The 25403-nt window shown below is 34.8% G+C and overlaps 1 protein-coding gene across 1 annotated transcript in view; it reads right to left on the reverse strand.

The window, feature by feature from the left end:
- Nucleotides 1-25403, reverse strand: part of LOC138698274 (ice nucleation protein-like) — a 46468-nt gene that overhangs the window by 12828 nt on the left and 8237 nt on the right. The window contains exons 2-3 of the mRNA XM_069824062.1: nucleotides 8886-9531; nucleotides 3707-3763 (exon numbers count right to left, since the gene is read on the reverse strand). Of these exons, the coding sequence (XP_069680163.1) occupies nucleotides 3707-3763; nucleotides 8886-9492 (664 nt within the window). The 5' untranslated portion in view covers nucleotides 9493-9531. The remainder of the gene's footprint in view (nucleotides 1-3706; nucleotides 3764-8885; nucleotides 9532-25403) is intronic.

Below are 25403 nucleotides of genomic sequence, written 5' to 3' on the forward strand. Positions count from 1 at the left end.
AGGGCGGCGTTTCAACCGTATAAATTAGTTGGAATGCATAAACAGTAACATATGTTTCTCTAAAATGTAGTGTAATTCCATTAATAAAATTTAAAACAATGATTATGAGACACTTCATACATAATTCACTTGCGAGTTAAGATGTAATATTATTTATGGTATGAAAATTACGTTGTTCGTATGTGTAATACCTGACTTTATTTCCATTAAATATTGCGAAATTCTTGTACATTCATTTATCCATGATTCAATAATTTTCAATTGCACCGCATGGATATTTAGATATGTTGAAATTATAGATTATGTTTACTGTACCAGTTGCCCCTTTATGTCTAAATTTAGTGATCTCCAATACCTTGCCATTAATATGAAAATTATAGGTTATGTTTACTATATTTAACTTATATTCCTAAATTCGCAATTATACTGTACTTTATAATTAAGCATAATGTCATGTATGATACCCCGGACATTCAATTTGTCTGTATTTTAATACTACAATTGAGTACTGAATTATTGTATTTATGCTCGACCATGCCGAAATGTAGTAATTACACACCTGGTGGCAGTCCTTTAATGCATGTCATTAAAGTACACTTACTCAGTAAGTACAGGTGTTCAGCCAATGACAACTCAGCTTACAGGTGTTCAGCCAATGACAAGTCAGCTTTGTACCGTTATAAAACCGCAAGTATCGATTATTCTCGGATATGCAATCGAAAGAGAATTAGCGAAAAGTCACGGAGGCTGGAAATCCAATACTGTCGCAGAAGGTTATGTTCTGTTACTATAATAATTAGCGTTAATTGTAAATAATATTCAAATAAATTCAATTTGTCATCTCGTTTTTCAATGTCGAATTCAATAATCAAGGTTATATCAAGTTTAACGGGATTACATCAAGGTCAATGACATTATTGTTCCTCGGAAAAAAATCACTACTTTCGCGTCTGCGCACATCTCACAATTCACGACCTAGAACAAGGTCACTTCCGATCTTGTCAGATACAAATAAAATGTATACATCTGAATAATTTCAAGTTAGAAATATGGTGGAGCATAAAAAGTCGTATGAAACTCGCCTATAATGATAATCGTTTCATAAATATCCATACTCGCTTCTTAAGTACTATCATTATAGGCTCATTGCATAATGTACTATTATCTACTACTTAAGAGACGAAGTAACACAATGGTACGTACACTAATTTCATAGGAGTGGTATGGTAAATGTTTTGTCTAAAATTAAGGAAGGTAGATGTGCTAAATTGAAATCACAATATAAATCCTTTTTTATTAAACCTCAAAATAGCTTCCATTCTAAACTTGAAATGTTGACGCGAACAGATTATGTTAACATGTAAAATTCTCTTCACATTAAAATAATACAGTTTTGTAATTATTTCTGCAACATATTATGCAACAAGAAGTAAATGGAACTTATGGACACCTTACACTAAATAAAGCTTAGCAATGATAAGCAATAAAGTTACAATATAATATTTCACTGAGCTCCATACACTGAAATAGAAAACCCGAACAAACATTACGGCCTGGTCTATATCGAAAAAGCATTGACTGTGCCGTATTTCGCATTTTTGTGAAAAGCTATGTAAACTGTGAAATGTTCGTTATCGGTTGTAATAAATGTAAATGGCTAAAATACAATAATTTGAATAATAATATGGGACAAGGAGACTTTGTAGTATTATAAATTGTAAGAAAAATAGGTTAGAGTTATCCTTCTTCCGAAAGATCCAGGAAGGTAAGTTTATAGAATATAATATATATTTTATGAAAATAATATATAAACCTTATCTAGTTCATATTTCAATAGTGGAAGGAAGGTGTTAATTTTTTCAAAAGAACACGATATCGAAAGTACAAACATTTTATGGTCTGCTAGGAAAAGAGTCTGTGATGAGGCGATAGTAGCGATCCTGGTGGTTAGCAACTATCTATGGATGCATATTTCAACCGTCTATGTTTGCAAATTTAGTAAGTATTAAGCTTCGTGACTGTATTAAACTAGACTGTGATGTAATTTAATGTACGAAGGTCGTTCAGAAAGTAATGCCTCCTATTTATTTCCATGGAAATTACAACAGATACACAGAACATCATAACACAGTTAAATAGAGCAAGGTTCAGCTACATACATTTATTTTTCCACATAGTCACCACCATTCGTTATGCATTTTTGTTAGCGATGGACAAGAGCCTGCATGCCGCGCTCGTAAAAATCTGAACCAGCAGAGGCAAGTCACTTTGGCTGCTGACAGGGACAGCGCTGAGGTCGCGCTGAAATAGCGACAGCATTGAACGCCTTGCTGACTGACAGCGCTGAAATACCGGCCGCCATTTTGGTAGCAAATGTTTTTTCGCTGCAAGCCAGCAAAAGTGGAGGGAGTAGGCAACAGCCAATAGTGTCCTATATTTTGAAGTAGACGGCGCAATGGCGAGTTTCTTTGTAAAGACAGCGGACTTTTGCAATCTGGTCGTTCAGCAACTTACAGCTGCTGTAAATGAGCAAAAATGAATAGCTGAATTAGTGCTGTCCCGGCTGAACGCTGCCATTGCGATGACAGCATTCTTGTCTGGTAAATTTTTCCGGCGTAGTCCATCTTTCATAGACTCAAAGAGATGGAAGTCTAAAGGCGCTAAGTCCCGACTATACGGTAGATGTGATAGGAGAGTGCAGCCAAATTTTGCAACGTGTTGCAAGCGAAAGGTTTCCTTCTCTGGCCTGACTCTGGAAATTCAGGCTTCCAGCGTAGCCAGAATTGACAGTTTCTTCAGGCTCCAGAGCTCCAATAGAATCATATCCTGCCTATCCCAAAAGACTGCCACTGTTGAAACGCACTACTCACGACCTTACTGTGCTCGCATTCAATGTATGGTTTCCACATGCCTTCAGCAAACGGTGATGGATGTCAATGAGTGTAATTTCTTTTGCAGTGAGAAATTCAGTAATAAATCTGTTTCTTACGCACCTCTATGTCAGATGCCATTTTGGTAGACTGCCCTACTGCCACTATTTGTCGCACGATAATCAAACTAACAGGACATTAGCGTGAACGTTCAACCTTTACTACAACGCCACTAACATTCGGCTCAGACGTTACACGTTAACACAAAAAAAATAGGAGGCATTACTTTCGGTACGAACCTCGTATGTAGTGCATAGGCGCTATAATGTATGTAATGTACAGGCTGCGGTCCTGGGCACAGAAACGCATGAAGTTCAGAACGCACAGGGATAGTGTTGTGTTGGTCGAGTGGAATGGGAGATGGAGCGTACCGTTACTTCGTGTCTCAACGTGTAAACAGTCCGTCATAGTACAGCACAAAATATATTTCAACCTGTACAGATGCAATATATACAGTACATTCCTAGTGTAGACAATAAATGTCTACCATTAAAGTATTAACGTGAGTTGTAACCTCCAATCAGGTGTCCCTACGCCGAAGCCTGTTACACGTACCGCAGCCAAGCAGCAATACACACAACGGTAATGCACATTACGGACCCACCTGCGCTGTTGCAGTCGGGTGACTGCACACGGGTCATGACGTCATTTATACTCCGTGTACTCTAACCCTCATACTGGTTACTCTGTGTCCCTAGGCCGAAGCCTGGTAATGTATGTGTGTATGTAAGTATGCGTGCATGCATTCAAGCCCTTATTATATTTCAGTCACAAACCTGTGGAATTTATTTGTTGGGATGATGTTGAAGGTAGATCTTCAAGCCGTTGCGTCCCTGTGAGGAAAACAAAATAATTATATTACTAGATACGTCTTTGATAAATTCTTATAACTGAAGATAGACATTTACCCACAGCAACTACAACGTTAGGTATGCATAGAGTGTTCGTTGTACGCACGAGAAATGTATCCCCATCCAATTGCTGCGATACAAAACACATTTCAGTTTTAACCTGGCCATACCTCAGGCTTCACGTCATTCATGACGCAACGACAGTCTAAGCACAACTAACCTAATATCTTCATGTTGTGGTATAAATTCCTACCTTTACTTATAACCAGGCTTAGGATCCGGGACACTTTAGCAATCAATGTACGCACAACTTGACTACAGAGTTCCTTGAACATAATAGACAGACATACTGTGAATGTAAACAACGACGTCAATGTGCTGCGTTATATTCTACTGTTAATAGTACAATCTAGTGACGTTGGAAAATGAAGCAGGATACATATTTCACAAGTTTTCATGTCCCTAGGCGACGTTGAAGGTAGCGTTACAGTGAACAACCATGTACATACTTGGAACTAGTTCGAAAAAAACTGTTCACTAAGAATTTAAAATACATTGTTATGGCCTTAGTTCGTTTCGTAGGGAGAGACGGAAGAATACTGTACCTCTGATCACGAACCGGATTGTACACTGACGCACAGGTAAACAAAATTCAATGCGCCACCTCACTCCATCTGTACTCCGTTGTACTGTAACTTCATTCTTAAATTGTCTCGGATCCTAAGCCCGCTTATAACACAATATTCATAAAACTTTGATGAAATTAAAACGCAATATTATGTCAAGAAATAACCTGAATTCACGGCGCGACTACAAGGAAGGAGGTTTGTGAATGACTAATACATCTCCATTATATTCTGCGTGCGATGAACAATTCGATCAGTAACGCCTTCCCTCCTTTTAGACTCCGCTAGCCAGCTCGTTATATCCCTACAGTAACTATGACACGCCCAAGTTAAAACTACGAAAACCTACCATTGCACACCACACAGACCCATCGACTAGCAGGGAATTACGTGTTATTTCTATAAAGCAATCATTTTTGCCAAAATATCAATGGAACTGAGCTTATATTATAGGGTATTTTTTTTTAAATTTACAGCAGCTTATCACGGAAACAACGCGTTTGCAACAATACAATTTTTTTATTTAGTGGAGGTTATCAATTTAATTTCGATGTCAATTGTTTTAAAAAGGTATCCCATATTTTGTTCGATGTCAACTATTTTAAAAAGGGATCCCATATTTTGTCATTAGATTATGATTGTTCGCACAGAAGCAAACGACTTTAATCTGAAACATTATTTTATCAAACACATCTTAGCTATATAAGGTATTTCACAAGATAGAGAAACATTACCATATGGGAATACTTTGAAATTTTATGCCTTAGTCGGATTCCTTTTTCTTACCTTTCACATAAACATAAATATGCGTTTTAAAGATTAATAGCTCCATGACCGTTGTAGGCCTAACGACCAAACATTCACATGGGGGAAGATAAAAAGTTATTTTTTTTTCTACCACCATGTTAATATTGCCAAAACAAATGCTTATACAAATTTTGGCCACTCGAGCGCAATTATGAGGGCTGTCCAGAAAGTAAGTTTTCCTGGACCGTTTACATGGAAAGATTTATTGGGACGGATACAGCAATAATTGTTGAGCTGTTTTACAATATATTCTTCACCCGAATTGAGACATTCCTCAAACCGTGGGATTAACAGAGGGGTGTAGACGCTGTCATAGTGGTTCCGATCCCAGGTGGCAGACTTCTACGACACAGGGATACAAAAGTTGATCCCACGGTATGACAAATATCTCTTTTTCGTTGGAGAATATGTTGAAAAATAGTTTAACGGTATCTGTATTCGTTCCAATAAAACTTTCAATGAAATTGTGTTTTCTTTTTGTAGACGGCGCCAGGAAAACTAACTTTCTAGGGGGCCCTTGTAATTGCGTTCGAGTGGCTAAAATTTATATGATCACTTGATTTGACATTATTAACATGGTGGGAAAACAATAACATTAGAACCTAGTAATTAAAATGAGTTGTACTCACTAGCTAGCTAGTTAAATAAATTAAATAAAATTAGTTGAAATGAGATAAGGAACTGCCTATCTTAATTGTGTTAAGTTATATCTTACTTAAAGAATCGTTTTTTCGAAAAGTGTTGAAGCTAAACTGCTGATTTTGAGAGCGCACACGCGTAACTTTATTTTATGCCGAAGCAGTAATTTTTATTTAATTTATTTTCCTTACTGGAAAATAATTTTTCCCCCATTCGTGACGATTTTCAGTACATTACTACCTGTAACATCACAAAATTAAAAAGAAATGTCAATAAACAAGACTAATTGAGTACATGTTAATAACGCAAATAAATAATTCCTGAAAACTTTAACTTTCTACAAATGTAAGGCGAGAAAGAGTTCGTTTTGTGTGGAAAAATCTGAATTTACGGATAATGAGCGTCAGAATGAGACATCTAGGCCTACACATATAGCCTACTACGCTCACTCCTTAGAAAAATGAAGCATTAACATAGATATAATTTTTCTATAATCATATCTGTTAAACCATTTTACTTACTTATAAATGGCTTTTAAGGAACCAACAGGTTTATTTCCGCCCTCACATAAGCCCGCCATCGGTCCCTATCCTGTGCAAGATTAATATAGTCTCTACCATCATATCCCACCTCCCCCAAATCTATTTTAATATGTTAAACTATTTTACAGAAGTAAAATCAAAGAATACATTGGGAAAATAAAAAGATTATTAATTTTCCGCCTAATTTCCGTATTTTTTTTAAAAGACCACTAAGTTAAAACTCATATACCTCACCTCAGAAAATGTAAAAACTATAACTGATAATACATCACATATTCATTATATATATCAGGTGTCGCCCACCTCATTGAATATTACATGACTACTATGAAGTAGCCAATGTGTATTATCACAATTTAATACGAAAAAAATTCGTTCCGGCGCCGGGAATCGAACCCAGGACCTCTGAGCTCTACGCGTTGAGTGCTCTTTCCAACTGAGCTATGCCGGGACACGATCCACGGTGCCTGCCGAACTCCTCTCGTAATGCTTTACGGCCTTACTACCTGCACTTTATACAATGTAAGTCATACATGCAGGAGCGCATATTTAAATGACTTTATGGCCATATTCAACATCAGTTTATGACAACTGCTAACAGTTAATACATCACATATTCATTATATATGAGGTCTCGCCCACCTCAAGGCCGTAAAGCATTACGAGAGGAGTTCGGCCGGCACCGTGGGTCGTGTCCCGGCATAGCTCAGTTGGAAAGAGAACTCAGCGCGTAGAGCTGAGAGGTCCTGGATTCGATTCCCGGTGCCGGAACGAATTTTTCTCGTATTAAATGGTGATAATATAACTGATAAAATTTGAACCTAGTTATGTAGTATTTAAAAAGGGAGAACCAAATAATAAATTGGAAAAATAAAACATGAATGAAAATTTTCAGCAAAAGTCCAATTCTATTCTCCATCAAAGATCGGATATACTTAAGTTTATGCGAAGGTAAAAGAAAGAAATCTGACGTCTGGTGTTTACGTATATGGTCTTTGTTTGATTTAAGAGTTTATTTAATATCATGTTGTGTCCGTTAATATTTTCGGTTCTAGAAAGGGAAAGTTTTCAGGTTTGTTAATAGAGTGTAGTTTCACCATGTATTCTAAATTAACTGTAAGACCCTGATCACATATAGGCCTATATCAGATTGTTCATTCCCTTGTAATGAAATGGCTATATATACAAGAGAACAACCAGTAGGATCTCCACTGTCGAAAATGAATTTTTTGGTAACGACCGCTAGATGGAAGTACAACTATTACTCCATGCAATCCCATCAGCATTATGAAGCGACTTATTTTGCAGTTGGTAGCGTAGTGAAATTAATAACAGTTATCTTGAAAGTGCGTTAAGTTGATCAATCTGTTATATGTAGACAGTGGATGCGGGATGACTTAAGGAAAAGTGAAGTTGTTTCGTATCGGAGTATATGGTACGTGCCGCACCGTCCGTCTTTTGTGTACCTGGCGAGTACAGCAGCGTACATAATGAAGGAACCCCGGTTGTGTTATCCTGCTCAAGTATTTAGTACGAGTTGAATAGTGTAGTGCTGATCCATTCATAATGTCGAAGTCAAAACGTTAAATTCGCTTAGAGATACGAAATGTAATTAAGAAGTATGAGAGTGACATTTTATGTATTAACTAAGACAATATCATGTGTAATGTATGTAAAATTTAAATAAAAGCCAGAACAACTCAGGCTATAGAGAAACATTGCAACAGTACATAGCACAGGAAATGCGTTGAAATGAAATCTGAGGAATCATCATCATCATCTAGTTGTGCGGGTCTAACGACACGTGCAACATGATGCTCGGTACAAATATTCCTCTAAAGAAATTGAGTGATCCCTATTTTAGAGGTTTTCTTCAGAAATTCTCTCGATACAAACCCAGATAAGACTGACGTCCTATATATAGGATCCGAACGTTTTATTTTTTTTAACATTGCGTGTAAGATTTTCATAGTCGGCAATCATGATACCATAATCTTTGTGTTATAAATTGCCTCCAATTTTTTTTTTCTTATATTTAGTCTGTCATAGTCATTGTTATTAACATATTTGTGTGAAACGTCCAGTATCTATATATAGGACGTCAGTCTTATCTGGGTGCTATAGGCGAAGACGATTCAGCTTCGACAACTTACGAGAATATATTGTTGTTTACTGCAACGCTGGTAATTGCATCAATGATGACGAGGACTGAACCTTGCAAGATATGTACTACAGTACGTTATTTTTCTTTTCCTTCTAACTGTACGGAGATACAGTTGCATGTTAACATCGTCTGTTTACGTTTAAAACCTTTTGAGCCAATGGTCTGAATGAAAAAAATGTAACATAAACTAAATGTGCACCTACATTCAACGATAAGTCATCCCGCATCCACTGTCTAGTTATATGTGATCAGAGGTGTAAGCTTACATTCCTGTCAAGGATGTTCTTTGCTTTAAAATAGAATACATGCATGGAAATAAAACTTACCGTTGGGCACGTTCGTTCTGTTATTCATTTCATATCTGGAAATCGCAATAGCTAAATGCCAATTGTCATAATGTTCATCTGTGTCAGAATCTGAACTTACATCTTCAAGTTCAGGATTACTGTGTGTTTCCTTATTGTTTGTTTCTCCAGCCTTAGAGTTGTGCTTTTGGAGCTGTGCCAACATTTCCGAGTGGCGGAACCTTTCCTGTTTCAATTTGATTGCAATCTCGTCCCATTCCTTCCACAACTTGTAAACTTGGTCAGCCTGCCTTGGAGTTAACATGTCTTCTTCGGCAGCGGCGAAGTACTTATTCCGTAGTTCTAGTTCGTACATCTCAAGCAAGCTTATGACATTTTCTTTAGCCATTAATTCATTTCCCTTTAGAATCTTTCTAACCTCTTCCGAGTACTCCTGTTTCTCTTCCTTATTAAAAAATAATTCAGCCTCTACATTTTCCTGTAGAAACTTTCTAATCTCTTCCATCTGCTCTTGTTTCTCGTCCTTATTCAAACTGGGTTCATCAAATGTCTCTTCATCTTCATCAGACAGTGGATCTTCAATATTGGGCTGATCGGGTGGACTCGTAGTTCGAGAATTAGAGCTCATCTTACTGGTTATGCTTCCTAGAAGATTCGTTCCTTGTATCTGGAAGAAAACATAAAACATGTTACACTAAAACTTCGTTTATATGTTTAGCACTTACGGTTTTTTCACTTTCATACTTTTTTCGTGAGGACATGCAAGTTACTATAAGGTACACGTACCAAATAACGCTACCTTAACACTTCAGTCACTTTTGCTCTGGAAATAAGTTCTGTACAAACACGAAAATTATGAAATAGAAACTGTAATCTTATCTTTACAAAATAGCACAATGAAAATGGATATATTATATACCGAACAAGAATTAGAACTCAAATAGGAAAACTTTGTAAACTGGCGTTATTAGGAACAGGTTGTCCAATTAACGCCACCTATTTTCTAGTAACCTATACACTTATAATTGTTATTGAATTATTTTTCCTAAGCAACACAAATTGAACTAAGCGACTAAATTTGAGTTTCTCTTAATAAAAGATACAAAATCACTCAATACTAATGAAAAATTTTTGATCTGAAACTGAAACACCAGATGGATTAGGAAAATATGTTTTCCAGTGACTCCTTACTTAAAAAAAAGAGACAGTATGACTCAGTAGAAAGTTATTAAACACAAAAGCTTTTACCTTAGTTTAATATGAATGTTTTCCAATAAAAAAAAATTAAGTTATGTAAAATAAAAAAAATTAAGAGTTTGATAAGCAATTGAACCAATATCATTACTGCACATTCTGAACATTTGTAAGTTGAAAGCTTAGTGATGTTCCTGATGTGTTCACACTGATGCTGTACTGTCAGCCTTAGTACTAACATAACCTAAAATTTTGTCTGTAGACCTTTAACGCCACATGGCGTTAAAGCGCTACTGAGTACTTGATAACATGACATGCCTGTTTCTCTAACATTTTCAAATTTTATAGATAGCAAATACTTTCTATACATAGAAGAATGTTTAAGGATCAGGAAAATATATAGTTTAATATAGTTATTATTTGCTCAACACACAAAATAAAATATTGCCTCTTACCTTGATATAAGAACAGCCATTCACTATCAACACACAACAGGAAAATGACTGAATATAATGTCACTCGTAAATGTCAGCGGACAGCTAGTAACACATTTCATTACTAGATTGCAAGCGAATGCAGGCTACAGTAGTGCACTACCGAAGACTTGTGCCGTTAACAAATTTTAATAGGGTGGCGTTAAAGGTATACATGGCGTTATTTGGCTCAGGGACCTTAGTTTCCATTTTAATTTATTTTTAACATACATTAAAAGCACATTTCCGTTCCATTGTTCGGAAAGGTGAATTCTATTTTTTTTTCTTAAAATAATATACAATTATTAGAATTGCTGAAGAAATCTGTGGTGTTCGGGTAAAGGGGGATGTCATTTTTTTTTTGTGCAGATGGAATTTTGTCCCCCAGAAGAACACATAAGTTAAATGAGTGTGCAGAAATCAAAGAATACTAGCAGTTGATTTCTTTATTTGCGTAGAAAATTATTTGCAATAAGGGTTCGAGGTTTATTTTTCATTTATCTCCAAACACTTTTTTATGACTTATCTCCCTTTACCCAAACACAACAGAAATATTGTATCACTTAGTTACAATGCCTTAGGTCTATATTTGCACTTTGTTTCCTCCAGTACACCTTTGTTCTTTAACGTATTTATGTAATTTCATGTAAAGCAATACTTGTAAGAAAATGTTATAAGATGTACTCTGTTTTTATGAAAATAATTTAAAGAAATTGCGGATAAACAATACTGGAAAGACTCAAGAAAAACCGTGCTTTTTCTTTAATCATAACTTTCAGAACAGGTCCGAAGTCAATTGTCCTCAGTACAAAATAGATTACAACGTGTTTGCAACTCAAAGTGATATTAAGATTGCATTAAAGATACAGGGTGTATCACAATTGATAGCGCAAATTAAAACGGTTGAAAGTACACAATAGAAGCAGAAAAAGACTCGGTAAACATGAGTCCGGAAATGAGCCACTTCCGAGATAGTTGCGAATGTAGAGTTACGAGCCGCCACTGCCTGACTTCTTGCATACATGCATAGATTGTATACTTTTCACTTCGTAATTGCAGATAAACATACAAAATACTGGAGGGACTCAAGTAAAAGCGCGCTTTTTCTTTAATCATAAAATCATAACTTTCGGAATAGGTCCGAGGTCAATTTTGTGCTCAATTCAAAATAGATTACAACAACGTATGTATTTGCAACTCAAAGTGACATTACAAGATTGTGGGTTTGAACTGTTTGTATTAAAAATACAGGGTGTATTACAATTTGTAGCGCAAATTGAAACGGTTGAAAGTACACAATAGAAACAAAAAAGACTCGGTAAACATAGGTTCCTAAAGGAACCACTTTCGAGATAGTTGCGAATGTAGAATTACGAGTCGCCACTGGCTGACTTCATTGCATACATGGATAGATGGTATACTTTTCACTTCGTACACCAGATCTCGTAGTCCTAGTCAGTGCTTTTCTTCCCGAGAGAAAGATGGCGGAAGTCTGTGTAGAACAGGGCTGGGCAGCAAGAGCGGATTCTACTCTCTCACGGGGAGCCATATGATTTCTCTTCATCCCCTTTCTTCCCCGCCGAACACCCGCGCAGTGCTGATTCTGTGACGGATGAATATTAAGCGTCCCCGTTTAGAGACTGGTTCCGCTCCTGATGCCCAGCTCTGGTGTAGAATATGTACTGGGCTGGGAGATTATTACCACAGTCTAGTATATACAGTCACGAAGCTCAATACGTAGTAAATATGCATCCATAGATAGTTGCTAACCACTAGGATTGCTACTATTGCCTCATTACAGACAATGCGAAATAGTACCGGCACAGTCTATTGTTCCTAGCACCCTCACAACTCAAGTTTCGTGACTGTATATACTAGCCTGTGTTATTACTATCAAGTGCAGAGAATTTTAGTCATTTTTAACCTCCTTTTCGCTCAAGCGGAGTTAAAAATTAATTACACTAGTCTGCTATGAAATTCCTGCTTCCAAAGTTGTAATGTTTTTAGGGTATTTTCAGCATGCTGAAATCAAATTCAAAGCCAAAAAGTTCCTATCACGTACCATTTTTTTGTTATTTTAATTTTCTTATAATTTTTATTTTAGTTGGTTATTTAACGACGCTGTATCAACTACTAGGTTATTTAGCGTCGATGAGATTGGTGACAGCAAGATGATATTTGGCGAGATGAGGCCGAGGATTCGCCATAGATTACCTTGTATTCACATTACGGCTGGGGAAAACCTCGGAAAAAACCCAACCAGGTAATCAGCCCGAGCGGGAATCGAACCCGCGCCCGAACGCAACTTCAGACCGGCAGGCAAGCGCCTTAACCGACTGAGCCACGCCGGTGGCAATTTTCTTATAATATATTACGACAATTTATAGCGTAATTATTTAAACTGTAATATTTTAACATATGTACGTTTAGTATGTTAGGATGAAAACCAAATGTATTCAAAATAATTTTGAGGTGTTTATATTTAAAACCAAGGACACTGGATGTTTCTTAGCAGATAGGGGGTAAAAGCACATAAGGGAGTTAGGGCGAAATAACGTGCAGCCTTGTCATTATTTTTATTTGTGAAAGATAGAAATGTCAGTCACTCCTTGGTGAGAGACTGAACTCAACTCGTCTAGTTTCTCTCACATTTCATTAGTCTGCATTTCATCTGGAAACGAAACGAAATCAGTTTGAGCTTTATTGTGGAGTAGAATGTTGAAAGTTTTTAGTTCAGTAAGAAAGTATTTACCATGTTGCATCGAGGATGTCTAAATAATCCAGACCACTTTTGTTATATAACTTATGTAGGATATACACATTGCCTAAGCAGAGGTGTAATATTACAGATTTTGTGAAAAAGTCATACCATGCCTATTTTGGAATCAAACTTGGAGACCAAAGTAAAGCTTGGGCACCACACAAAGTATGTAGAGTATGCACTGAAGAACTTCGTCATTTGATCAATTGGAGAAGACTGTTGCTAGCTTTTGGAGTACCTATGGTTTGGAGAGAGCAGTCGAACCATAGTGATGACTGCTACATCTGTTCGTGTGATTTGAAGGGGTACGATTCTAAACATAAAAATCAAATCGTGTATTCAGCTGTTCGGTCAGCCATTTTACCTGTGCCTAATGTACCAATCCCTGTGCGACCAGAAAATCTTAAACAAACATCATTCTATTGGTACTGACAACGTGAAATAGGTTTTAAATACTTTTTCTCCGAAGATGATAATCTTGTATACTGCAGTAATGTAAAAGAATTTATGCTGAAACTTGACTTCCAAACTATGACCTAAGTGAATGGAGACTGTTCATTGATGCTTCCAAGTGAAGTTTAAAGGATTTCCTCCTTCATAACGGAACCATTTTTGGTTCAGTGCCCGTTGCCTATTCAGTGATCCTCAAAAAATCATACACAAATTTGCAACTGCTGTTATTGCGACTAGAATATAGGAACACAACTGGCAAGTTTGTAATGATTTCAAAGTTTTTACTATGTTGCTGGGTCAACAATTTGGTTTTACCAAATTTCCATGCATTCTTTGTGGGATAGTAGGGCACGAGTTGATCACTGGACTATGAAAGACTGGCCACCTCGACAACATTTGAAAGTCGGTTGTAAGAATGTTGTGCGCCAAAGCCTTGTGAGTTCTTCTAAAGTTGTGCTGCCATCTCTCCACATCAAGCTTGGCTTAATGAAACAGCTTGTAAAAGCTTTAAATAAGGAAGGAGGCTGTTTTAAGTACATATGTGAGAAATTTCCACTACTGTCTGAAGCAAATTGAAAGAAGATATATATTTAATGGTCCTGACATAAGAAAACATGTCTGGTGCAGCATTTAAAAACAGTATGGATGAAAAGGAGAAATCAGCATGGATGTTGTTTTGTGAAATTGTTTTAAAATTTCTTGGCAACAAGGATCCTGATTACCGAAACATTGTGGCTAACATGCTTGAAGCATACAAGGAATTTGGTTGTAACATGAGTATCAAAATTTTCTGTTTTCTCAGCTAGATTATTTCGCCGAAAAACTAGGATTTTTCAGCTAAGAGTAAGATGAACGATTTCACAAGGATCTGCAGGAGTTCGAAAGAAGGTACCAGGGACGCGAGAGCATCAGTATGCTTGGTGATTATTGTTGGATGTTAAAGCGTGAAATACCTGAAGAGAAACATAAAAGAAAGAGTAACAGGAGGACGTTCTCAACTAAGAAGCAAGTGGTGTAATTTTTTGTGTGATACATTGTGCTAATTTATACATGCAATAGTGAAGTAAACAAGACAAAACAAAGCAAAAACACTCTAGTGACTTGTATGAACAACCACACACATAGTTTCAGCAACTTGTATTTTTTTAAATATTGTTTTTGAATTTGAAATAAAAAGTGAAATGAAAAATTTTGTGATGAAATTCACGTAATTATAAAATACATTTAAAGTGATTTTGCTAACAAACCTGACGTGACAGAAGCAAACGGATTGAAAATTCGGATTCAGCACATCGACATTATATAAAATCACATTACTTAGTTTAGGCAACAAACACAAAGTTGAAATTCCCAGGCTAGTGTTATCAACACATTTCTCGATTTCATTATGAAAAATACAACAAAAAGATACCGAAACGCCGTTCCGTCACGTTCCGCCAGAAAAAAAAGCATTGATCCTAGTTAGTAACAAATAAAAACAAGTTAACCGTTATTGTATACTTCGTCAGAATTACTGTTGCTTTAAGGCGTTTCTTTTCTACTGATGTTTACAAGGGATACTACTGTAGCACATTACTATTACTGTACACTTGCATCTGGATGCAATACTGTACTCGTCTCCGCATTGAACTTCGAAGTTCCCTCTGATCATGCAAATCTGGCTTTCAGGTAAAATCTCCCTGTGAAGCAGGCTTGAATAATTTCAAAGGAAAAATTGTTAAGTGTGCACTCAATGTTGGGTATCTGGCGTCTTGTCAGCCCATTTCAGTTGTGTGGATATAAAGGAAAGAATTGTGACGGCGTCGTGTATGGTTCCTGGGGTAGCTCAGTCGGTAGAGCATTCGTGCGCTAAGAGAAGGGTCCCGGTATCGATGCCCGGCCCCGGAACAATTTTTCCCTTGAAATTATTCCCCCGGATCATTTCGGAATTGTTGACAAGCATTCTCTTCGTCTTTGTAAGGTTGTTCCGTGTCCCCGCTGTGGAGGAACGGTCAGGGGTATGGCAGTAAAACGAGCGTGCCCGAGTTAAAATTCTGGTTGAGACAAGTTCCTTGGTGGGGTTTTTTCCGGGGTTTTCTCTCAACCAATTGAAGCAGAATTGCTGGGTAGCTTTCGGCGTTAGACCTCGGACTCATTTCGCTATCATTAATTCTCTCCATCATCATCATCATCATCATCATCATCATCATCATCATTATCATCATCATCAACATCATCATTCATTCTACAGTCAACCTGGTTGGCAAGTTGGTATAGCGCTGGCCTTCAATGCCCAAGGTTGCGGGTTCGATCCCGGGCCAGGTCGATGGCATTTAAGTGTGCTTAAATGCGACAGACTCATGTCAGTAGATTTACTGGCATGTAAAAGAACTCCTGCGGGACAAAATTCCGGCACATCCGGCGACGCTGATATAACCTCTGCAGTTGCGAGCGTCGTTAAATAAAACATAACATTTTTTTTCATACTATAGTCCGGGTTAAGTTCACGGTGCGGCGTGCTGTACTTGTACAAGAGCGCGGCCGTTCGGCTACCCAATAATTCACAGAATAGGAGTGGCAAGCAGAATAAGCTTCAGTCCTTCCTCAGTAGGGGAACTAGGCCTAAAATGACATACCTTAAGGAAATCTTGAAAAAAATATGTATTCTTACCAAATTTGTTTTGGCCAATTATATATAACTGATACTACAATATTAACACATATATTAAAATCATCAGAAAGTGGAAAATACTGACAATCTTTAACTGAAAGGTATGTTTGAAAATAGACAAACTATGTCGTTTTAGCCAAGTTACTAGGGGTAAAATGACACACTCACGTTGATTTTTACATAGTTCAAAAAAATTGTTGTTCTCATAGATACACTTGCACATTCATTGTGTGCCCATGAGAAACATTTCTTGCACTGTAGCCATGTTTCTTCTGGTTTATATTGGCTGTAAAATTCATTGTAGTACAGACAAGGTGTATCGTTCTCAACATCACTATGGAAGTCACTCTCTTCATTTTGGCCCCCATTGCTTAGATCAAACTGAAGCTGTGTTTTTCCTCTGTTTGCTGAACGCCTTTCTTCTACAGCTCTTCTTTCAGCTTCCTTTAATTTTAATTGGTTAATAAAAGAGATGCTCGATTTGGGACCCTTCATGTGTTCTCTTTCTTCTCGGCACAGATCTAGTGCCAGAGGGAATCGAGGAGATCTCTTGCTGTGTCACATGATCTGAAGCCTCGTTTGTGACGCTTTCGCAGCTGTTGCAGTTAGTGGTGATAACTCTATCATATGTTCTCTTGCATTTCTTGTTGTTGAACTGCTCTTCTGTGTTGCACCCTTTGACCCGTCTGTAGGGACTGCATTCGTTAGAGGTCTGTCTGTGGGCGCTGCAGGACTAAATAAGTGATCAGGAAATATGTCCGAATTGAGTGAACAAATTCCTGTTGAAGAAAATCCACCCAATGCATTGGTGATGGTTGCAGCTTTTCCATAGACTTCAGAAAATAAGTCCGCAATTTGAAACTGTGTAATCACCCATCCAGGATGGTTCTTCAGCCACTTTGTAACGGCCTAACCATATGTTTTCAAAGGCCCGAAGAAAGAGACATCAAGTGCCTGGAGTCGGTGGGTGCAGTGACGACGGAAGGCTAACATGACGTGTAATCACTGTTGCCAACTTCTGTGCACTATAGAGCTGTAAATCCAAACTCATCTTACAATGTTTTCCACAAAAGCGCTTTTTGGTGAAGTAGGTGCAAGTAAACTTCAGACTCACCAAGCCTAGCTCATTCATAAGAGGATAAATCAGAGTAACAAAATTCAGTGCATATAAGTATTGAAAATATATTTCTTTTATAAACTTTAGGGTTTTATATATTTTAAAGAAATCCCCATCTCACCTATTTTAAAATCAGTTAGCTTTACGAAAAATTCAGTCGAGCAATGAGAGAGATGCCACTATATATTACATAATTTCACAGAAGTAATCACTAATCAGCCATTGTAAACAAATTTGACACCAATTTTGCAAATCGCTACCGCCCATAATATATGGCTTCTCATTTCCAGTCAGAAACATGCACTTGGGTAAAATGACATAGTATGTCATTTTAGCCAAGTAGGTGGTATGTCATTTTACCCGGAATGAAGAAGAATAAGAAGTAGTGTTAGTACGACCTAACCTCTTTGTGAATTTGGATATTGTAATGCTTTTTATAGAGGGAAATATTCATGTTTTCAGTCATGAACGTTATTTCACTAATATCTGAAGTTTAAAAGGACAAAAAATACATAACATACCTCAACAATATTATATCGCATTGCACTTTTTTCCTTTAGTTGCACCTGCTTCACCAAAAAGCGCCTTCGCTTGCTAAAACTTGGACGTAACCACTGTTTCCAGCTTCTGTGCACTATAGAGCTGTAAATTGAAACTCAGCTTACAGTGTTTTCACTGAGATTGTTCCATGTTGATTACCGTACAGCACAAATGACGCTCATCAGACAAGTGCCGTGCTTGCTATTGCTACCATTTCAGAATGTGTAAGTACTGTATCAGTCCTGCACAGCTGTCAAAAAGAAGTGACCGTACTGGTAAACAGCGAATATATTCTAAGTCCACATCGGATTACGGTGATGTTACACGATGCAGGCGTTTGTTGAAGCACACTTGAAGAGAAGCTTGCTTCAGACAAGTCTGACAACGGCTTGACACGAGCTTACTCAAAAAGGTGTTGTCCACACCTGTGGAGTAACGGTTAGAGTGTCAGACCGCGAAACCAGGTGGCCCGGGTTCCAATCCCTTTCGGGGCAAGTTACCCGTTTGAGGTTTTTCCGGGGTTTTCCCTCAACCCAATACGAGCAAATACTGGGTAACATTCGGTGCTGGAATCCGGACTCATTTCACCGCCATTATCACCTTTATTTCATTCAGACGCTAAATAACCTGAGATGTTGATACAGCGTCGTAAAATAACCCAATTAAAAAAAGAGGTGTGCGCTGTATCAGCAATATGTATTTATTTTGTATTGTATGTAACAATAAATAAATAAATAAATAAATAAATAAATAAATAAATAAATAAATAAATAAATAAGTAACTGGGTAAGAAACTAAGTAACTCAGTGAGTGCGTGAGTGAATAAATGAATGAATGAATGAATGAATGAATAAATAAATAAATAAATAATAAATGGGTAAGTAACTAAATAACTGGGTAAGTAACTAAGTAACTCAGTGAGTGGGTGAGTGAATAAATAAATAAATAAATAAATAAATAAATAAATAAATAAATAAATAAATAAATAAATAAATGGGTAAGTAACTAAATAACTGGGTAGGTAACTTAATAACTGGGTAAGTAACTCAGTGAGTGGGTGAGTGAATAAATAAATAAATAAATAAATGGGTAAGTAACTAAATAACTGGGTAAGTAACTAAGTAACTCAGTGAGTCGGTGAGTGAATAAAAAAATAAATGAATGAATAAATAAATAAATAAATAAATAAATGGGTGAGTAACTAAATAACTAGGTAAGTAACTTAATAACTGGGTAAGTAACTAAGTAACTCAGTGAGTGGGTGAGTGAATAAATAAATAAATAAATAAATAAATAAATAAATAAATAAATAAATAAATAAATAAATAAATAAATAAATAAATAAATAAATAAATAAATAAATCTATACTAATAATAAATTTGTAGCCGAAATTGTTCTGGTAATTTTCGATTTTCCAAAAATAATTGGTCCTAACATATATAATTAACCATCCTGAAACCGAAAATCGCTTTTTTGAAATTTTTGTTTGTATGTCTGTCTGTCTGTAATGTTTGTTACCTTTTCACGCGATAATGGCTGAACGGATTTCGATGAAAATTGGAATATAAATTAAGTTCGTTGTAACTTAGATTTTAGGCTATATGGCATTCAAAATACATTATTTGAAAGGGGAGTTATAAGGGGGCCTGAATTAAATAAATCGAAATATCTCGCTTATTATTGATTTTTATGAAAAATGTTACATAACAAAAGTTTCTTTAAAAATAATTTGCGATAAGTTTTATTCCCTGAACAATTTTGATAGGACTGATATTTAATGAGATAAATGAGTTTTAAATTAAAATAACTGCCATCTAAGGCCGTGTAATGAATTAAAAAACAAATGACTTCGTCTATAAGGGGCCTTGGACAGCAACAATCGAAAGCTATGAAAGATAGCCTACAGAGAATGTTTGTGTGTTTGAATGAAGTAATATCGGAAGCTAAATTAACCGATTTGTATAATTAATTATTATTTCACCATTGGAAAGTGTAGTTCCTCTAGATGGACATAATGCTATAATGTTATTACAGTAACTTCTGATATAATATAATATAATATAATATAATATAATATAATATAATATAATATAATATAATATAATATATAATATAATATAATATAATATAATATAATATAATATAAGTTACTTGAAGGGTTCAGGACCATAGTGGCCAAGCGCCATTTACTGAATACGTAGAAAACAAGGGTTAACATTAAGTTATTACCATAATTCAATGGAAACCTATAACAAGTAAAATAAAATATACACATTAAATCTAAATGATGTCAATCTTCATTAAGCTATGGTTGCATGTAATAAAAATTAAGAAACATGTTAAAGGAATTGACATTGCACCAAATGAGTGTCTCTGGACCAAAATGATCGCATTTTAATTATTTGGATGCAATTTAAATTAAGTAACATATTAAACGATTTATCCTTCTATCAAACGCGATCAAATGTCCTATTTTAATTATGTAATTACTTTATATTTATTTCTAACGGGTGCAGCGGAGCGCACGGGTACGGCTAATAAATAAATAAATAAATAAATAAATAAATAAATAAATAAATAAATAAATAAATAAATAAATAAATGAGTAAGTAACTAAATAACTGGGTAAGTAACTTAATAACTGGGTAAGTAACTAAGTAATTCAGTGAGTGGGTGAGTGAATAAATAAATAAATAAATAAATAAATAAATGGGTAAGTAACTAAATAACTGGGTAAGTAACTTAATAACTGGGTAAGTAACTAAGTAACTCAGTGAGTGGGTGAGTGAATAAATAAATAATTAAATAAATAAATAAATGGGTAAGTAACTAAATAACTGGGTAAGTAACTTAATAACTGGGTAAGTATCTAAGTAACTCAGTGAGTGGTTGAGTGAATAAATAAATAAATAAATAAATAAATGGGTAACTAAATAAGTGGGTAAGTAACTTAACTGGGTAAGTAACTCAGTGAGTGGGTGAGTGAATAAATAAATAAATAAATAAATAAATAAATAAATAAATAAATAAATAAATGGGTAAGTAACTAAATAACTGGGTAAGTAACTTAATAACTGGGTAAGTAACTAAGTAACTCAGTGAGTGGGTGAGTGAATAAATAAATAAATGGGTAAGTAACTAAATAACTGGGTAAGTAACTTAATAACTGGGTAAGTAACTAAGTAACTCAGTGAGTGAGTGAATAAATGAATAAATAAATAAATAAATAAATAAATAAATAAATAAATAAATAAATTGGTAAGTAACTAAATAACTGGGTAAGTAACTTAATAACTGGGTAAGTAACTAAGTAACTCAGTGAGTGGGTGAGTGAATAAATAAATAAATAAATAAATAAATAAATGGGTAAGTAACTAAATAACTGGGTAAGTAACTTAATAACTGGGTAAGTAACTAAGTAACTCAGTGAGTGGGTGAGTGAATAAATAAATAAATAAATAAAAAAAATAAATAAATAAATAAATGGGTAAGTAACTAAATAACTGGGTAAGTAACTTAATAACTGGGTAAGTAACTAAGTAACTCAGTGAGTGGGTGAGTGAATAAATAAATAAATAAATAAATAAATGGGTAAGTAATTAAATAACTGTGTAAGTAACTTAATAACTGGGTAAGTAACTAAATAACTCAGTGAGTGGGTGAGTGAATAAATAAATAAATAAATAAATAAATAAATAAATAAATGGGTAAGTAACTAAATAACTGGGTAAGTAACGTAATAACTGGGTAAGTAACTAAGTAACTGAGTGAGTGGGTGAGTGAATAAATAAATAAATAAATAAATAAATAAATAAATGGGTAAGTAACTAAGTGACTCAGTGAGTGGATGAGTGAATAAATAAATAAATAAATAATAAATAAATAAGTGGGTAAGTAACTAAATAACTGGGTAACTCAGTGAGAGGGTGAATAAATAAAAAAAATATAAATGAATAAATAAGTGGGCAAATAACTAAATAACTAAGTAACTAAGTAACTCAGTGAGTGAATAAATAAATAAATAAATAATAAATAAATAAATAAATAAATAAATTGCTAAGTTATTTGTCCCATTTCAATTTAAATGTAGTTATTGGCGGTAAAGTGAAGTCACGTGATCGATCAAATGTTAGAAGGTTAATGAATTAATTAAGAGAGTACAACTTTAATATGCAAATGATATTCCAACAAGATAACATGTTTCGATAATATTTTTACAAATTTAGTATGTCTACTGAACTATGCGAGGTAAGAGTTGTGTACCTTAACATCTCTTACCGTAATGGTTTTCAGGCGACTGTATTATTACAGTACCAAATAATGAATGTGGTAGAAAGTCTACGAATATTAATAATTAATCTGAAACAAATATAAGCATATTTTAACAAAGATTAAGTAACACTGATTGGTATATGTTGTTATGTCAGAAAGAATTAACTGGTAGAAATGTCTTCAGTAATTTTCTGTCCACAAATTTGTGAAATTGTTTACTGCTTCACATCCTAAGAGATCCATAATGAAGGGGATGAAATGTAAAAGATCAAGATGAAATTATCCAAGTACATCAGTGACTTAAAAATAATGAATTATAGGTTTCTGACTTATCGTACTTTATATTTGACTACTAGAAACGAAAACAGGTAGAAATAAGTACAAGGTAGCTATAAATAATATTCAGGGTTTCCCATTTATCTTCCTCGCCCAAAATAATGTTTTTCTTACGTGTCAAGTAAAACATTGTTTCAAACAAAAGTTGTTTAAGTACAATGGGGAATTAGTACTATGGGTGTATCTTTCTTATAACCTTGTTCATAAACGAGATAAATTCACTTCTTTAAATGGCAACATGTACTTTTTGTTCAAGGAAACATTTAACCTCTTGAAAGCCAGTTCAAAAATGTATTACAGTGTACCATTCTAATATACTAAACATTGAAGAGAACAAAAGAATGTGGAATTTATAGTGTACATACTGTAACGTCTAAGTAAATTAGCATTTTGTAGCACTTTGCCACACCTACTAGTAAAAGAGAACATTTACACATCCTGCTCCAAGTCGTGACCATTGGAATTAATGCATAAGTACAATCTTTGAATGAATAACTCCATAGATCGTTCTAGTGCACCCTACTGAATGGATGTATAAGATCAGTTATATGTTGCCGCATGTCCTCTGGTGTTGCTGCAATATTTCGACACACAGCGTCCTTGACAGCTTCGCAAAGAAAACAGTCTAAGGTGGCGTAAATTCAGAAGAACGAGCAGGCCGAGTAACTGGTATACAACGTCCAATACACCTACAAGGATATTTTCGTTACGGAACACGACGAGTTATTAAGACGTTATGTGCTGGGCATCCATCATGCCAGTACAATATAACCATTCTCTTCTTCAAATGTATGGCCTCCAATAGATCACAAAAAAAATTTTTACGAATCATGACATATCGTCTGGCAATAAGTGTTAGGCTGAATGGACAATAGATAATCCATTGATACAGAAAGAAAGGGGCATTGAATTTGAAACAACGTCAGATGAATTTAATACATACTGTATTGAGTCTGTGTCTGAGACTAAGAGACATATGAGGAGGTCCGTTCCAAACTATATTAATTTCACTGATGTGAATTTTTTTCGGAGAGAAGAAAATCTATTTATGTGACAAATAAAGGAGGTAAATTAAAATAATAAAGTTATTAATTACTGGAAAAACTTAATTTATCAGAATCAATTATATTTGAAATTACTTTTACATCAGACTGCCCTGAAATTAAGAAAGTAACATGGACATAATACGGTTTAACTTGGACATAAATAAGAAAAAAATATCTTCCTCAATATTTGTAAAACTTTCACCAAAGTAATTGTGTAAGTAATAGGTAACACTTCTTATTTTACTCTTAAGTAATGTTTATTAATGCTAACGATCTTGCTCATCTTATTTTGTTGAAAAGACTATTTCCTTAACCCTGCGTATATCATGTGCGGGAATTGCACAACAGTGTAACCAACCTTCCTTATGTTAGAACAGTGTTAAATCAGGATCATTATCAATATATCTGCAGATTGAAACAAGAATACCTAAATGTACAGTTTCCCTGGAAAAGGATGATACGATTGAATATTCCTAAGTCTCAGATGTAAGACACTGCGCATGATCGGAGACCAGAGCACCGATACACAAGATAACGAATATTGAGTTACTTAAATTCAGGCTATTTGGTTTGTTACTAGCATCATTCCGAAATTCAATTAAAAAACTGCAAAAAATATGATAATATTACGTAAATAAAAGATAAATATATACATAAATCGTGTAGTTAAATCGACAATGGACCTTCATGACTAGATCGACACTCCGCACAGAAAGGAAAACTTTCATGTCGTTTCCATAGCTCAGACGGTAAGACTTCTGCGTGTTGTGTAGAAGAGTGCGAGTTCGATTCTTAGTCTACACAACAATTTTTTTTTGTCTAAATAACGTTGAAATAGCTAAGTCACGTTGAAATATAGTTTTACAAAGTCCTGAGATTAAGTGTTAATGATCGCAAACAATACAAAATTACAAGTTATAATATTATAAACGTTAATCTAATGAATGCATTTATACACACACATATATACAATGTAAATGCATATATATTAAAAACTAACAATTAAAATGAAATTAAACAAATATATAATAATAGACAAACTTTTACAAAGGTTTAGAGTCCTTAGGCTATGTCATTTGTTGAGTAATTATTACAATAATTTATTAATAGCTTTCCCATATGTGTAAGAAATGCACTCGCAAAAAACCATTTTTGTTAAAAGTATGGCTTTGGATTATTTCATTCTCACCCCTGCAGTTAATTTTAACTATTTTATCTACGTGTTTGCATTCAATTTTATTCATGTTATGATTGAATGTATAAGCACTGTTGCAGTTATTGACTAATTACATATATTAATAATAATTATTAAATACATCTGTTAAGTAACCAATTGCAGTATCTTTTGCAAAATCTTGAATGTTTAAGGTGTCAATAATATTTCTGTACTATATACTATAATACGTTAAAAGAATTTGCAATAGATTTGGGATCCTCTACTTTATAATCATTGGTTTTAATGAAAAAATATTTTCTTTCTTAGGATATCTACAAGTTTAAATTTAATAATATTACGAATAGGTTTAATTGCATTATCTGAATTTTGTACTTTTCTACTCAAATATATTCTATTTCCCTCTTTCATAATTTTTGATAAATTATACTGTACTTCTTGCAGTATTTAAGAACATGAAGATTATTACATTGCAACTCATTACATATAGATTCTTCTTTTTAATGCATGAGATTTTGAAGT

The sequence above is a fragment of the Periplaneta americana genome, chromosome 4 (assembly GCF_040183065.1).
Source record: "Periplaneta americana isolate PAMFEO1 chromosome 4, P.americana_PAMFEO1_priV1, whole genome shotgun sequence".
Lineage (NCBI taxonomy): Eukaryota > Metazoa > Arthropoda > Insecta > Blattodea > Blattidae > Periplaneta > Periplaneta americana.